The sequence below is a fragment of the Pipistrellus hanaki genome (genome assembly GCF_964339955.1).
Source record: "Pipistrellus hanaki genome assembly, chromosome: 6".
NCBI lineage: Eukaryota > Metazoa > Chordata > Mammalia > Chiroptera > Vespertilionidae > Pipistrellus > Pipistrellus hanaki.
Genome location: NC_140508.1, coordinates 11,752,093 through 11,767,045, shown reverse-complemented (window position 1 = coordinate 11,767,045; position 14,953 = coordinate 11,752,093). Strand labels below are relative to the sequence as shown.

Genomic DNA, 14,953 nt, shown 5'->3' with positions numbered 1-14,953 from the left:
CTGTGTTATCCCTAAGAGATAACACACAGGCTGAGTGTAAGGACTGCAGCGCTGCAGAGTGTGAACAGGGAAACACAAAGCTCTCACTGGACAGACTGTGCTGAGAAAGTCACTGTGGCCACAGCATTACTGAGAGGGAGCCAGGTCATTGCTGAGTGTCTGGGCTGCAGCCACATAGGAGGCTCTGAATCCAGCCTCCCCTTTTGCTAACTTACCTAACCTCCCTGGTCCTCAGTCTCCTAATGTGTAAAATGGGCACATACAACAAAGCCCTTTCTCTCACTGAATGAAAGTTTATACTTGTTTGGCACCAAGTGCTTCATAAATATTAGCTGCTATTATCTTCATCAGGCATCACTACAATTTCCCTGTCTCTCCCTGGACTTTTAATCCCCGAGAGCCAGGTGGGTGCTTCATTTCCTGCTGCTCCATCCCAGCACAGGCCCAGTGCCTGGCTGGAGCAGCACTTGGTGAACATCAGTGAGAAGAGATGCCTGCGGGGGCTCGCGGTCACCAAGGGCGTGGCTTTGTGCTCTGCTGCCTTCGTGGCTCCTTCACGGGGTCAGAGCGTCCCTGACTGGCTTCTGGAACCCAGCGCCCTTGCAAATGTAGGGGCCGAACTGATGTCAGTTTTATCCCCCAACAGGGATCAGAAATAGCTAGGAGCACTCTGTTCACCACAGTCAGCCAACCCATAAAAGAATGAAAAGGCTAAAAAAAGGGGGACTGCTGCCTAGGTGTCCGATGCAATCCTCTCTGTGATTCCCCCGTGGAAGCAAGATGCCATCATCCCTATTTCTCAGATGGGAAAACTGAGGCCATGAGGCTCAACAACATGCCCGAGGCCACAGTCTTAGCAAGTAGTGAAAGTGCTTTATAAATTTTAGATTCCAAACCTATGCTTACCTTTCTTCCCTGCTCCTCCCCAGTCTGCACATGACCTATGACCCAGGTTGTCTGGGACAAGCCTATTTTCAAACATTCTGTGCCCACTCCACGCTTCGGAACACACTCGTCAGTATCACATCACATGCCTTTCCCTTTGTTTAAAAGCTCGAGCGAAGATGATAATAACTCTGCTCTCCACCCCTAGGAAGTGTGACAGGGCGGAGGAGAGACCCCTGAGCTCAAGTGAGTACCCTTGTGGGGAGAGACGGAAAAAATCAGTGAATAGGAGACTTGTAGGCAAACGCTAAATACATGCCTACAGACCCACAGACTAAAACAGACAGAGCCGCTAGCCGAGGCTGGGCGTGGAGCCCCGTGTGTTCAATAACCGCTCATTGAATATACTGGGCCATTCAATAGCGGTTATTAGAGGTGTGCAGTGCTCCTGGCACTGCTAAGAGATGGACGCACTGCAGCGGACAAGAGCCCTAGTCCTTGCCCTTGTGAAGCCCACAGTTTGGGGAAGTCTCAATCCAGCCAGCTGCGTGGGGTTCTGCCCACTCTCCACATCCCAACTTAACGGTCAGACCCTGGCCCCTGGCCTGCAGGGAGGAGCGAGCCCTCAAGCCATGACTGGCAGGAGGCGGTGGACAAAAGCCTGCTCTCTCTCCTAGTGGAGGATCTGGGACACGCACAGTGTTCACCTCCTCCCAGTGCTCCCCACAGGGGTAACCAGCTTGCCAGCAGCCGGGACTGGGTACCTCTCTTCCCTTATCCACGTTCTTCCTTCCCTCCTGGAGGCTAGGACCTTCCCCAATGGACCACTTGCTCTTGAACCTTCATCTTGGGGACCAAAAGCAAAACACAACAAAGAGGATCCGCAGCGGCCGGGGCTGTCCCACACGCTCAGCCTGTGGTTCCTTCGCCTCGTTGGCCTTCCCATCAACAGTTAAGGAGCAAAGACAAGTCGCATTGATGGGTGAGAACAGCATTCAGGACACGTCACTTTGACATAATCCCAGCAAGCAGGGGTAGAATCTCATGAAATTTTCAGGACAATAGGACGCTTAATGCCTAATCATAATAGATAAGACATGCTCCGGATAAGACAGAAAGGTGTTCTCAGAGCGAATTATATCATCCTCTATTTGCTTCTGAAAGTTGAGGGGCACCTTTGGGCGCACAGTTCTAATGAGTCCAGGAAGGCGAGCTTGACGCACAGTCAAGGTGGCATAAAATATACCGGAGCCCAGAACTTAAAGGCTGCTCGTCACATGGTTTCCGGGCTGTTCCAGTCCTTACATTCACTTAATGTCTTCCTGCCGTTAATGAACTTGAGCAGTGGATTACTGGGCCAGCGACTTGGTCTGGATCCTTCAGCAGCAGCAAAACACCGGCCCCAACTGCAAGTAATCACCTCCGAGGGAGAAATGTGATATAGGTTAAACCCAACGGCTCCCGCAGCCCCGGCCTGCCCCCTGAGCAGCCGCCCCGTTTAAAATATACATAACGCCTAATTGCTGCTGGAAATTCTACACCTAGCTCAATCCAGATCTTTTTTTTAAAAAAAGAGAGCCCAGCAACTTCTGGAGGATTTATTCTTAGAAGCAAGCATGCCCGTGCCCCAATGTCCCCACACTGTGCTGTCATTCTCCTGAACTCTTCTGAGAGAGCAAGTTCCCACCCAGGAGAACAATGCATTTCTCCTCTGTTGTTGAGCAAACTCACCCTAGTGGACAAGGTGATTGGGGGATGTAAAGAAATAAATTAGCGTTTATCAATGGTAAAATAATAATATTTAAACTTGGTATTATGACGGATGATGTTGCCCATGATCCAGCCCCAGCCACCCCTCCTCTGCTCCCCTCTCCCTGGGCCCTGACAGGTCTCAGTGTAAGTGCTATCTTCTCAGAAAGCCTCTCCTGAGCTCCCTAAACTCTAAAATCGGCCCTGCCTCCACCACTGCTCAGTATCCCAACATCCACTTTTTTCTATCCGACTCCACGATCGATCTGGGATTTCCTCTGGTGGGGTTCTCTCCACCAACATGATGGCACCGGGTACCAGGAGAGGGAAGGAAATAACCAGAGATTGCCACCTTCAAGTTTTCACAAAATGGTTCCTGGGGAGAAGGGTGTCCTCAGTGACTGAATGACATAAAGGAAGGCAATGAGTTATTTCCCAGAGGACAAAATTGTTTGGGATACTGACTGTTATTGTGGGGGAGTGGGGCTTTAAAAATATTGCCGGCTGGGTTCCGCCCCCACAGACTGCTGTAATGAGTTTGGGTAAGACCAGGTACTGGGATACTTAAAATCACCCAAATCCATTATGATATTCAGCCAAGTTTGAGGACACTGCTTTTTAAAAATAAAGCATTATGTGCGTATACTAGTATAGACGTACACAAATCATGAGCATGAAGCTCAATTAACCTTCACAGAGGAATGCACCACCATCACCAGCACCTCACTTAAGAGCAATGCCAGGCCCCAGCAGCCTCCTGGGCACACTTTCAAAAGTAACTACCCCCCATTACCCAAGCATAGATTCATTCTACCTGTTGGTGCACTCATATGTTTGGAATCAGACTCTATGACGAGTCTCTTTGCTTTGAGAAGATATGGATGGGAGAAGGTTGAATCACATGGGACCCACCCAGGAAACCTTCCTGAAAGAGGCAGTATTTTAGGGAGGATCTGAAGGAGGCAGCAGACAAGAGAGAGGAAAGGGAGGGGAGGGAGGGATGGGGAGACAAAGGAAGAGAGGCACACCTGGGCGCTGTTTCCCCGTCCCTCAGGAAGCCCTATGTTTTTGAAGTACATCTTTCCTTGCCAGCGTGCTGAGCTTGGCCTTCAATCATGCCACAGATTTTCACTGAGAACCAAGGCGGGAAGTCCTCACTTTAGGGTTCTTGATAGGTTCTTAGCAGCTGTGACTTTAAGCAAGCCCTTGTGCAAAGAAACTGTTTTCTTATAGGCTAATTAATAAAACAAGAGTTAATGTCCTATGGCATATTTCTGGTCAAAAGAAATTACAAAATTTCTAAAGACCCAAACATTTTTTTTAAAATGTGAGCTATACATACATGTTTTAAAAGATTAATACAAATAAAATTATTTTTTTCCAACCCGATGATTCGAGTTCCGGGTGGAGGGAGCTTCTTCCTGAGGCTAAGGGCGCTGGGAGGAGCCCTGGACCAGCCACCTCCCGCCTCCATCGCAGGTGCAGGCGCTCGCACCTAGCTGTCCACTCTCAGCCTGAAGACAAGCTAGACAATGTTGGCCTCTGAGCACATCTTTGGGATGTGGGAGGAAAGCAGAGGCCCAGAGAAAACCCACACAGACCTGGGGAGAACACGCAAACTCCACACAACATGGGGAGAACACGCAAACTCCATACAACATGGGGAGAACACGCAAACTCCATTCAGACCTGGGGAGAACACAAAAACCCCATATAGACCTGGGGAGAACACGCAAACTTCACACAACATGGGGAGAACACGAAAACCCCACACAGACCTGGGAAGGACATGCAAACTCCACACAGACCTGGGAAGAACATGCAAACTCCACACAGACCTGAGAAGAACATGCAAACTCCACACAGACCTGGGGAGAACATGCAGACTCCACACAGATCGTGGCCCTGGCCAGAATCCTTTTCCTTTTCTTCCTCATTGATGTCATAACCAAACAACATGGACAGAACACCTGCCATACGGTGCTGGACTTGGGGATATAGAGGTAAATAGAACTTGCATTTTAAATAGAGACAGATAATAAACAGGCAAATATAGGGTGTCCAAAAAAATGTTAGCCTACTTTTTTCTGATAGCTCAATTGATGTTTCCTTCCCCCTTCCCCCAGATTTAACTCATTGGAATTGGTAATTATTCCAAGTGCGTATGCATTTTTGGGATAATCCGTACTTGAAAAAGCTACTTCCAGGTGGCTGTGCCTGCCCTGAAGGATGAGAGAAAGACTGGGACAGAGGGCATAGGCAAAAGGAGATGGCATTTGAGTTGAGAGGAGAAAGAGCAGAACTGGGGAGGAATCTGGCTGGAGGGAAAAGAAAATGTAAAGCTGTGAGACATATTTTATCAGAGGCATTCCGGTGACTGAGACACTGAGACACCTTCCTTTGCTCCAGAATGTCACTGGCTGCCCCATGTCCAGTGATAGGGCAGTGCTTAGCACAAGGTAGACATTGGCAAATACTTGTTTTAGTTGCACTGGGTTGGAACTCAGTAGCAAGATAAGAAAACTAACAAAACAAAACAAAAGTCAGTATGATGCCCTACCCCGTTTGGCTCAGTGGTTAGAGGGTCGGTCCTTGGACTGAAGGGTCCAGGGTTGGAGTCCAGTCAAGGGCATGGTTATTGGTTGCAGGCTCTGGATTGGACGCATGCGAGAGGCAACCCATCCATGTGTCTCTCTCACATGGATGTTTCTCTCTGTGTATGTCTCTTCTCCTCGCCTCTAATCTCTCTAAAGATCAATGGAAAAATATCCTCGGGTGAGGATTAACAAAACAAAACCAGCCTGATAAATATGTGCTTTACTGAGGCCATCCCATGGCTTCTCAGCCACACTTTTGAGTGAATTCAACAGCAGCTACCCTGGCAGTTCTTTGCATGCAAGAACTACGAGCTCTATTCACTTGTTGCAAAATTCAGCTTTTGCACAGGTAAGGTTCCTGTGTCTGGCTCCTTCTCAGAATGACCTGGGAACTTCTAAAATTCCAGATTTGCTGGCCACACCCTGGGATCTAATTTAGTAATTCTGAGGTGGGGCCTGTGCCTCTTAATTAAAAAGTAAAAATCCCCAGGTGATTGTGATGCTGAGCCAGTGTGGGGAGAGTGTTCTTTCTGGAAGATCAGTGGAGTCATCCCAATCCATTCACGCTTTCCACAGCCCACAGTTGGGGTGTTGGTTCTAGGGTGCGACGTGCCCTGAAGACCCAAACATAGCATCATTCCAAGCCACCAACTCTTGGAAGACGTGCCCAAAAGTGCTAACGCCTGTGGTTCAGAAACACATTTTGCAAATTCTAGCCGTGCCTGTTTCTATCATCTTTCTCACATTTTGCCATCTCCACACCCCACATTATTTATTCTCTATCATCCCTTAGCTATTTCTAGTTTTTAAACCTTTACATCATATCATATCAAGCTTTAGATGGCTCTCATAAATGGAAAGCAGTATCTTTCACTAAGATAGAGGTAACCTTAAAGTGAAGTCAATAAAAACAAACCATTCTTTTAAAAGACTAGCCAGGTACTCCTGTCCCTCCCCATAGTCTAAGCCTGCGATCTGTGGTTTCTTAGTTGGAAAGTAAAAGGTAGCAATTGTTAGGCATGGAAGACACACTAGCACCAAACAGACTTTCTCAGATTGAAGGGGCATAGCTTTTACTGGGTGACTCAGTGTGTTCCAATGTCATGTCTAACCACTGAACAACACCTGGGCGCCAGGTGGATAGCATCCTACTAGAGAAGCCAACATCTTTGTTGATAACCAAGCTAAATAGTCTACAATTGCAGCAGCTGGAAAATAATGCAAATGAATAAAAACACTCCCGAAGACTGTGTCCAAGAATGTGTTGGTAGCCAGCTGAGGGATAGGTTTAGCAGAGTTATTATAAGCCCATCCCCTCAATCACATTATATAACCAGCTACTGGGAAAGAGGAGAGATTGGAGGTAAACATTTAGAGAAGAATCCTGGGGAGGGGCCAGGAGAGACTCTATCCCAGAGTCAACTATTCCTGTCAATGTCAATTCCATCTAGATCCTGTCCGAGCCTGAGTTCAGCCCCAGGCTTCCCTTCTTCCTGGTGCTCAGTCCTTTGAGTGTCATTCCAACAGAAGCTTTTTGAAGGCAAGGATCCTATGTTATGCACCTCAGCACCACCTGTGTTTGGGGCAAGGCCTGGCGCCTAAGTAACATGGTAGATGTTTGTTAAATGATTGACTGTAACACCAAACCCCAGGCATGGGTTTCCCTAGCGCTGGGAGCTGTCACCGTGAGCGCCTGGTCTCAGTCTCCTTCCATTCCTGACCCAGTGAGTGTGTCCTTGACACAGAGGCCTGTAGGGCTTTCCTCACCAAGCCCTGGCCTAGCACAACAGGCCTGTAAGGCATGTTGGGTAATTAGAGTTAATTAGAGTTAATACCCTTGTGCTGACATTGTCAACTCTGAAGTAGGGTTTGTCTGCCTCGGTTGCTTAAGGACTAGGCTGGGATTGGGCGGGGTGGTCTTGGGTGGAGGCGGCTTGGGTGACTTTGGGTAAGCAAGTTAACCACTTGTACCTCTTACAGGAGGAGGAGAAATTTGCTTCCCGCGTGGGGATGTTAAAAATGATCAAACGGTGCTTTGCGAACAGTGGCAATAACAGGTTGTGGTTGACTAGCAAGATGGGAAAGTAACCTTGCGTACAGCACCGAAGAACAGTTAAGAAAAGTGTTTGTGGGAACTGGTCACCCTTGGTAATTCCCATTGAGTGAGGGCTAAGGCGGCAGGTGGGTGGTCTTTGGTGGGAGGGGTCCCAGGTCACACCATTCGGGCCTCAGTTCTGGTGGGTACATGTGGGGGTGATAGCAAAAAGCAGGCATAGCTGAAACCCCATAACAATGACAGTAGTAACAATGGCACCAGTTGAACTCCTAAATTATATTATATCTAAGCTTGAGTTGGCTTTTGGTTACAATGTTGAGTGTGTCTGATCCTCAAAGAACAAAGGTGTTTTGCAGAAGTTCTCAAACTGGAGTGAGCAGGAGATGCTGGTGAGGGTGGGACAGCTTGTTCAATGAGCAGAATCCTGAGCCCTCACCCCGAGGTTTCAGATTCCCAAGGTCTAGGGCAGTAGTGCTTACCGAGGGGCAATATTGCCCCACAGGGGACATTGGGCAGTGTTTGGGGACAATGTCTGGGGACAGTGTCTGGGGACAACCCAGCTCCCAGCGCATGGGTTGGCCCATGGGGGTGAAAGGGCCTGGCACCTAGTGGGAAGAGGCTGCTGATGCTGCTAAACATCCTACACTGCACTGAACAGCCTCTACAACAACAAATATGGCCCAAAATGTCAGCCCGTCTTGTTCTAGGGTTTAGCCAAGAGATGTGCATCTCAGCAAAGGCTTCTGGGGCTTTTACGCAGGAAGCGTTGACGTAGGCTGCCTCTTATTCTAAGGGCATCTCTGCTACTGCTCCCTCTTGCTTAATAACCTCCATATTGAGGACTCAGTTTTGACTTGACTCTCCCTGGAAGCCCTGTCTGATAACCACCCTCCCTTCTCCACATTACCGTTAACTACCCTCCTAGTACACCGCCCGCCCCAGCTGGCATCACTGGCCCCTTTATTGTTAGACTCTCCAGCAGGAAGGAGAGTTCCTTGAGACCTGGCCCCAGCACCTCAGAAGCCCCAGGCCCAGCGCAGGGCACAGTCACCACATGCTCTCCAGTCTGTCTCCGCCTGACTGACATCTCCTGCCTTGAGTCTGGAGCTTCCCCCTCCTTCAGAAATTATCTTGTGTATTTGTTGGCTTTCATTCATTCAAACAGTATCTAATTGGGCACTTACTATATGTCTTGTTCTTTGTCATCTTTTGGAGATGTAACAGTAAACAAAAGAGGAAAAATAGGGAAATGGGGTGGGGAGCCTGTGTGAGTGACATTTTGAGTAAGGCAGGCCTCTGGGGGAACGTGAGATGGCAGCAATGACCGGATACCTGAGGGTGACCAGTCTGCTCCCACATTAAAATATAAACACTAAGAGGACCCGGGTTTCTTCCCTTTCTCCAGCGGCTGCTGTGTCTCCAGAACAGGCACGTAATAGGTGCTCAATAAATACCATTTCAACAAAACAAAGAGAGGGATAGGCGATGAAACTCTCAAGGAGGCTGCCAATGGGAGATTTTTGCTTTTATGACCATCTACTGATTAACAAGGAGGTGGGAGGGACAGGGGCATCTTTAAACTTAAGGGGGGTGGGGAGGACATCTTTGTGGTTAGATTACAAGGCTGAGGATGGAGGTCATCACCAGATAAAGTGCCCTCCCCCACCCCTCCCTCTCTCCTTCCCCTTCCCCCTGCCCTCTCCCCCTTCCCCTCCCTCTCCAAAGCAAATCTAAGTTCTCAGCCTCTGAATATTGTCCAAGGTCCCCGCTGGTTGGCTGGCCTGGCCCCCTGCAGCTCCCTTCCTGGCTTCCAGTTTAGCCATCACCCTTCCCCCCTTTCCTCCCACACCCCCCTCCCTTCTCCCCCCCCCCCCCCAAGGGCTATCCCAGTGCCTGGTGGGCAGGTCCTCACCATCCGGGGGAAGAGGGTTCCCTGAGAACAGCAGCAGGGCCAGGGGTGCCCAGCCCGCCCCGCCCCCAGCCCCTCGCTCCCCGGTGGGACACTGTCCCTTTAATAGACTCCCTCTGTCTGGCGCGCTGCGGCTGGGGAGTAAATTTCTCCCTGTCATCAGGTCGCGGGGAGAGGAGGAGGAGGAGGAGTTTGTTAATGTTCAGTTTGTTCAGCAGGATCGATGTTTGCTGGCATCGCCTCGCCCTGCCTTGTGTGTGTGTGTGTGTGCGCGCGTGTGAGTGTGTGTGTGTCTGTATGTGTGTCTGTGTCTGTGTGTGTGTCTGTATGTGTGTGTGTGTGCGCCTATGTGGGGGTGTGAGTGTGTGAGAGGAAGCGGGGGTGCGTGCCTGTGTGAGTGTGTCCGCGTGTGTCTGTGTGTGAGTGCGTGTGTGTGTGTGTGTGTGTGTGTGAGTGAGTGAATTCCAGATTTTCTGTCTTCCCCAAACCCGCGCCTGTCCTCTCGCATATCACTCACAGGCGGGATCTGACAGCAGCCACAAACCCACAGTGAGTGATCTCTCCCCCAGGCGCGGATCCGCCATCAAGACCGGCCAGGAGGAGGAGGAAGAGGAGGAGGCGCAGGAGGAGGGGAAGGGGAGAAGGAGGAAGAAGAGGAAGAAGAAGAAGAAACCACTACCTTCCCGGGATCGCCTTTTTTTTCCTCCTTCCTTATCTCTGAGCGCGCGTGTGCGCGTGGCGCGTGTGTGCGCCTCTCGTCCCTTCCCTCCGAGCCCGGGCTTGGATGTTTAATAAAGAAATCAAGTGTCTCCACAGTCACAAAAACAACAACCACCAAAACCAAAAAAAGAAAAAAATCCAAAAAGAGCAGAAACAGAAAGAGGGAGAGAAAGAGAGGAAAAAAAATCCAAAACAAACAAACAAACAACAAGGCGCGGCGGCCAGCCTCTACTTCAAACCAGCCGCCGGCACCAGCCGCCACCCGTGCCCGCCGCCCAGGAGGGGGTCTCTGGCCCGCGGCGGCGGAGTGGCAGGGGGGATCGCCGGGGGGACAGAGGCCGAGACGCCCCAGGAGCCACCGGGCAGGAGGCGGAGGAGGAGAGCCGGCGGGCGGAGAGACCGCGGGCCCCGCGCGCGGCTGGGGCTGGGGCGCCCGAAGTGGGACTGGAGCGAAGTTGAGCGATGCCAAGGAGGAAACAGCAGGCACCCAAGCGGGCGGCAGGTAAGAGAAGGCTCCGCTTCGGGGCTGCCCCTCGGCCGCTGCTCTGTGCGCAGAGCCCCTCGCCGCCCTCCTGGCCCTGGTGCCCAGGATGCCAGCCCCCCCCCCCAAACCCCCCAGCTTTCTGGGAAGTTGCTCTCGGGGGTATCCCTCTCTGCCCTGAGGATAACCCCATCCTCTCTCGCCTTCTCAGATCTCCCGAATCCTCCCCTCTGCAGGCTCTGGCTGGGTGGGGGTGCTATCCCACCGAGCCTTCCCTCCTTAAACTTTTTCCCCTCTACCCCTTACCCCACCCCTAACTTTCTCCCGGTCTGTTTCTTGCTGCTTGGGCCAAAGTTGGGCTGAGGGTTTGGGGTGCAGAGTAGCAAGGGACTGTCCTTCCACCCCCTCATCCCTCTGCGTGGCCAGTGCCGGCACTCCTGGCCTGGAGGGACAGCGGCTTGCTCTCCCTGGGGCTGGGGCGCTGAAGTGGAAGCAAGAGCCCTGCCCAAGCCTGGCTGCAGGCTGGCTTTGGGGGAGCAGTGGCAGTTCAGCTTTGATCGCCAACGTGGAAAAAAACCACTTCAGGAAGCAAACGCGTGAACCTTTGACTATGTTTGCTAAAAGGATCCACGTTGGGAAATCTAATCAACACTCTGCCTTCTCTTAAAGAGGGTGGGGGTGCCCCGTAGAACATGGACAGGGCTCTGGTTTCTCTTTGCCCAGAGAGAGTTGCAAACTTTGTAAATTGATTTGTATGATAGGAACTGTCCCATGTGAATCCCCACCTCACCCCCCCCAAAAAAAGAGAGGAGCAGGTTAATGGATCAGCACAATAGACCTGCTAAAGGATTTTTTTTTTTTCTCTTTTGGGTTGCTTAATTGCTTTTTTAATAGTATGCTGGGGTTTTGTTTCTCGGAAGTGTAATATGAAAGTTCATTTTTCTCCTGCCAGACCCACCCACTGAAAAATCAGCTTTCCACTTGATTGCTAGTTTTGATTTGACATTTGATTGATCACCTGTCATCTCGCTGCCTTTGATCTATTCATTCTTGATATATATCAATAAATCACTCACCATGGTAACTCAGAGTGCCAGTGACGCAAGCCTTGCCCTCTGGATTCAGAGCCAGACATGCACAATTATTATCTTGTTTGGCTTTTAATGTGGGCGTTTTTATTTCTTTGTGTCCTTTAGTTGAATCGGGGCTTTAGCAAAAAAGCTCCGGCTGTTTTCCTTCCCCGTCTCTGTCTTCACCCTCGAGCTCTAGGCAGAGTCGGTTCAGGCTGGTCCCAGCAGACCCACCGCCACATTTCCTTCTGTTCCTACTCGCGCAGAGCATGGGAGAAGTGAAGTTCGGCGGAGCACTTTCCTAAACTTTGCAAAGCCACCCTCAGAACAAATCCAAAGTTAGCTCCAAATCTGGGCAAAGTGGGTGTTTGTGTCTGAACAGGCTGGACCACCAAGCTCATCCTCCATCGTGGCCCGATTCCAGCCCGAATGGCAGTACATGTGCTTCGAGATATCCACAATTATCTTCCCTTCTGAGCGCGGAGCTGCCGGGTGGAGATGGCTTCAGATCGCATGCGGAAATATCACTTATAACGCTTTGATTCGTGCATTTCCCGATCGCTTCCCTCGGAGCAAAATAATTAAAACGTTTTAGTGCGATGCATGTTTAGAACCTACCTCGTGAGTGAGGCGATCTTTTTACAACTCTGCCTCTTTGGAAAAACAGTTTCTCTCTCTACCCCGGGACCCTTTCTACATTGAACTGACTAATTTTTTTTTTAACTTAGATTGCTCTGTGGCCTGACCCTGGCCTTCTGGACTCAGGAAGAGTAAGCCTGCTCTGTCTAGTTCTGGCAACACAAGTTTAAGTGCAGCTAGATTGTTAGAGATAACGTCCTCATTGTTGTCCCAAAAGAGAACCCCGGGCAACAGTCCAGAAAGAAGTGATACTGCCCTGAAAATTACTCTTTTCTTCCCCCCTTGTTGTTCCGGTAAAGGCCATCAACCAACTGGGCGGCAGTCATTTACATTACCAGAATGACTGGCCATGTCTCCTTTGGCAAGCTCATTACAAAAAGTGCATTGCTCAGAATCGCGCTACTTTGCTTATAATTATTTGCTGATCAATGAGGATCCAGGTGTACGTAGCACAATGCTGCATCACATTATTTAAATCAGGCCCTTTCATTAAGCGGATCTCTCCTGGTGCTGGCCTGCCTGCTCACTGTAGAGGGAGGGTGTGTATGTGTGTGTGAGAAAGTTGTGACTGTAGTTTCAATTTCCCGGCCTATTGTGTTCCTACTGTCTTCATATGTTTGTTTTCGTGGTTTTCATTATTTTCACCGAAGAAAGAGAACCCCTTGTTGAGCCGAAAGGGAGTGATTCATTTCGTACACAATGGGGCCCCTCCTGCAGTATTTATTTGCACACGTATTAATACAGCGGCTATTTTTGCACGCAATGTTTCTTTCCTCTGAAGTCATCGCTGCTGTGCTGTTCTAGCTGAGGGGGCTATGGCCGAGAAAAGTTCGATACTTTGGGACTCTTTAGCCAGTTAGCGTGGGGGAGAGGGGGTGTGTGTGCAGAAGGTGGGTCCCAGGAAGACGGCCATCCTAACTCGTATCACGGCTTAAAATTAAACACAAAGCACAACTGTAAGTAATTACTCCCATGGCCCGATGCTGAAAGCTTGATTTCCAGCTTGATTAATGAATAATGTAAGATAGAAAAAGCCTGTGAGTGAATCGGAGATGAGACTATCCTTCCCAAGCCCTGTGTGAGGCAATTGGATTCCTTTGCGTTATTAGTTTTAAGTTCCATGTTTCAAGGAATCAATTAGAGAGCTTTCTAATAAAGCAGGTATCCAGATGGAATGAGGGAGATGATACAAGGACGGGGGGTTTTAATCCTTATTTCCTATATTCCTCCCCCCCCTCAAAGGGCAGGGATCTGAGGTAGACAGTTCTCTTTAAGGAAACAGCTAAGGCAGAACATTTCCCAAATGTCATTCCCCCTGACTTTCCAAAGCTGTGCTATTCTACCATACCGTTACTTCGGGCAAGGAAAAAAAAAAAAAAAGTTTAGAAAGCAGCCTGCGGTACCTCAGGGGTTTGTGAGAATATTGCAGAATTCTATACCGGCATCTCCCCGGCACTGTCCATTTTAGGGAAGATGGAGAAGATGGCAGAAAGGCAAAAACAAAACAGAACAGTATTTGGGTTTGTTTGTATTTTGCAGGATACAGAGTAGTTCACAGTTTTAAATCGTGGATTTACACGCTACTGTTGTTTCTGCTTGCTACGATCTATCGCGGTCTCTGTACACACGTGAAATACATATTTTATTTCACCGTCCCGAACTATTGTTTTCGTGTAGTGCCAGCCAGTTGCGGTATCACAATATTTGGGGATCATCTACATGTGAATATCTAATGTGTATATAAATGATAGGGTTCTGCTCCTGCCCACCCAGAGAGATGAAACGCTTCCTTCTTGCTGACTCTCAAAAGCTCTCTGACGACCCAGATCTCAGATCTCGGCAAAGTCTGGCAGGAAGGAACAGCTCCCTCGATTTATTTTGTTTATTTACTCCGGAGATGAATAATGCAGATTTTGTTTGCATGGATGTCCTTGTGTAGCGGTAAACATTAGACTATTAGCAATCATTACTTAAAAGTTGCAATTTGCACCTTAATAGCACAGGTTATTTACATGGGAACCGTTCAGCAGGGACCATTCAGGATACTGCAGTGGAGAGGAGCGATGGCCTGAGCTATCTGCTTTTGGCCTTATGACAGCCAAGCAGTGGCTGGATGCGCCCGTGAGGTCTCTGGACGGGAGGGGGCAGGGGCTCAGGGGGAAGCTTACCTGTAATTTACTGGCAAGCGGGGTGAGATTCAAGAGGACAGGAATTGGAGTGGAGAAGGGACCCCGGACCTCTCACTTTGTTTAAACATACTTCCGAAAGCCAAGTTCACATCTCGGAGATGTAAATACCACAGGCTAGAGACCCTCTTCGCTTAGTCAAACCGTATGGGTCTAACAGATGAATGGAAATAATAAGCGCACGCACACCCCCCGCAGGGGGTCAGCGGCATGAACTGTCCTGGCCAGTCTGGTTGTTTAAGGCAGATCCCTGGAAACATGAAGGACAGCTGCCTTGCACACGCAGCCTCCGTACGGTGTTTTGGATGGACATTGATTACTTAAGTGGTCTCCCCAGCCCCGTTCTGACTTCCTTCTCCCACCCTCACCTCTCCCTTAAAGACTCAGATTGAATGGGACAGTTCAAAAGCCCATTTGTTTTAGGCATTTATTGATTTCATTTTTAATCTGCCATATCAGGACACAATACATTAACCCTAATCAGCAGATTGCAAGTGACAGGGAGTTGGAGTGGAAGCAGGTAAGGGAGGGGGGCTCGGAGAAACTTCTGGATGGTGAAACTCCCCTTGAGGTTGGGGGTCGGCACCGGGGCTTACTTTTGAGGAGGGGGAAGCATTCCTCAGAAATACTGCAGGCTTGTTTTCTTCCCAGCCATCTCGGT

The 14,953-nt window shown here is 49.6% G+C and overlaps 1 protein-coding gene across 4 annotated transcripts in view; it reads left to right on the top strand.

Moving 5' to 3' along the window:
• The first annotated feature begins 9,385 nt into the window (after positions 1–9,385).
• The window catches only part of TSHZ2 (teashirt zinc finger homeobox 2), a 435,724-nt gene continuing 430,156 nt past the window's right edge, over positions 9,386–14,953 (top strand). For all 4 annotated transcript variants that reach the window (XR_014795399.1, XM_084888467.1, XM_084888466.1 and 1 more), the window contains exon 1: positions 9,386–10,418. Coding sequence is in view for 3 of the 4 variants with exons in the window: in XM_084888467.1 (XP_084744593.1) it covers positions 10,379–10,418 (40 nt within the window). In the remaining variant the exon portion in view is untranslated. The remainder of the gene's footprint in view (positions 10,419–14,953) is intronic.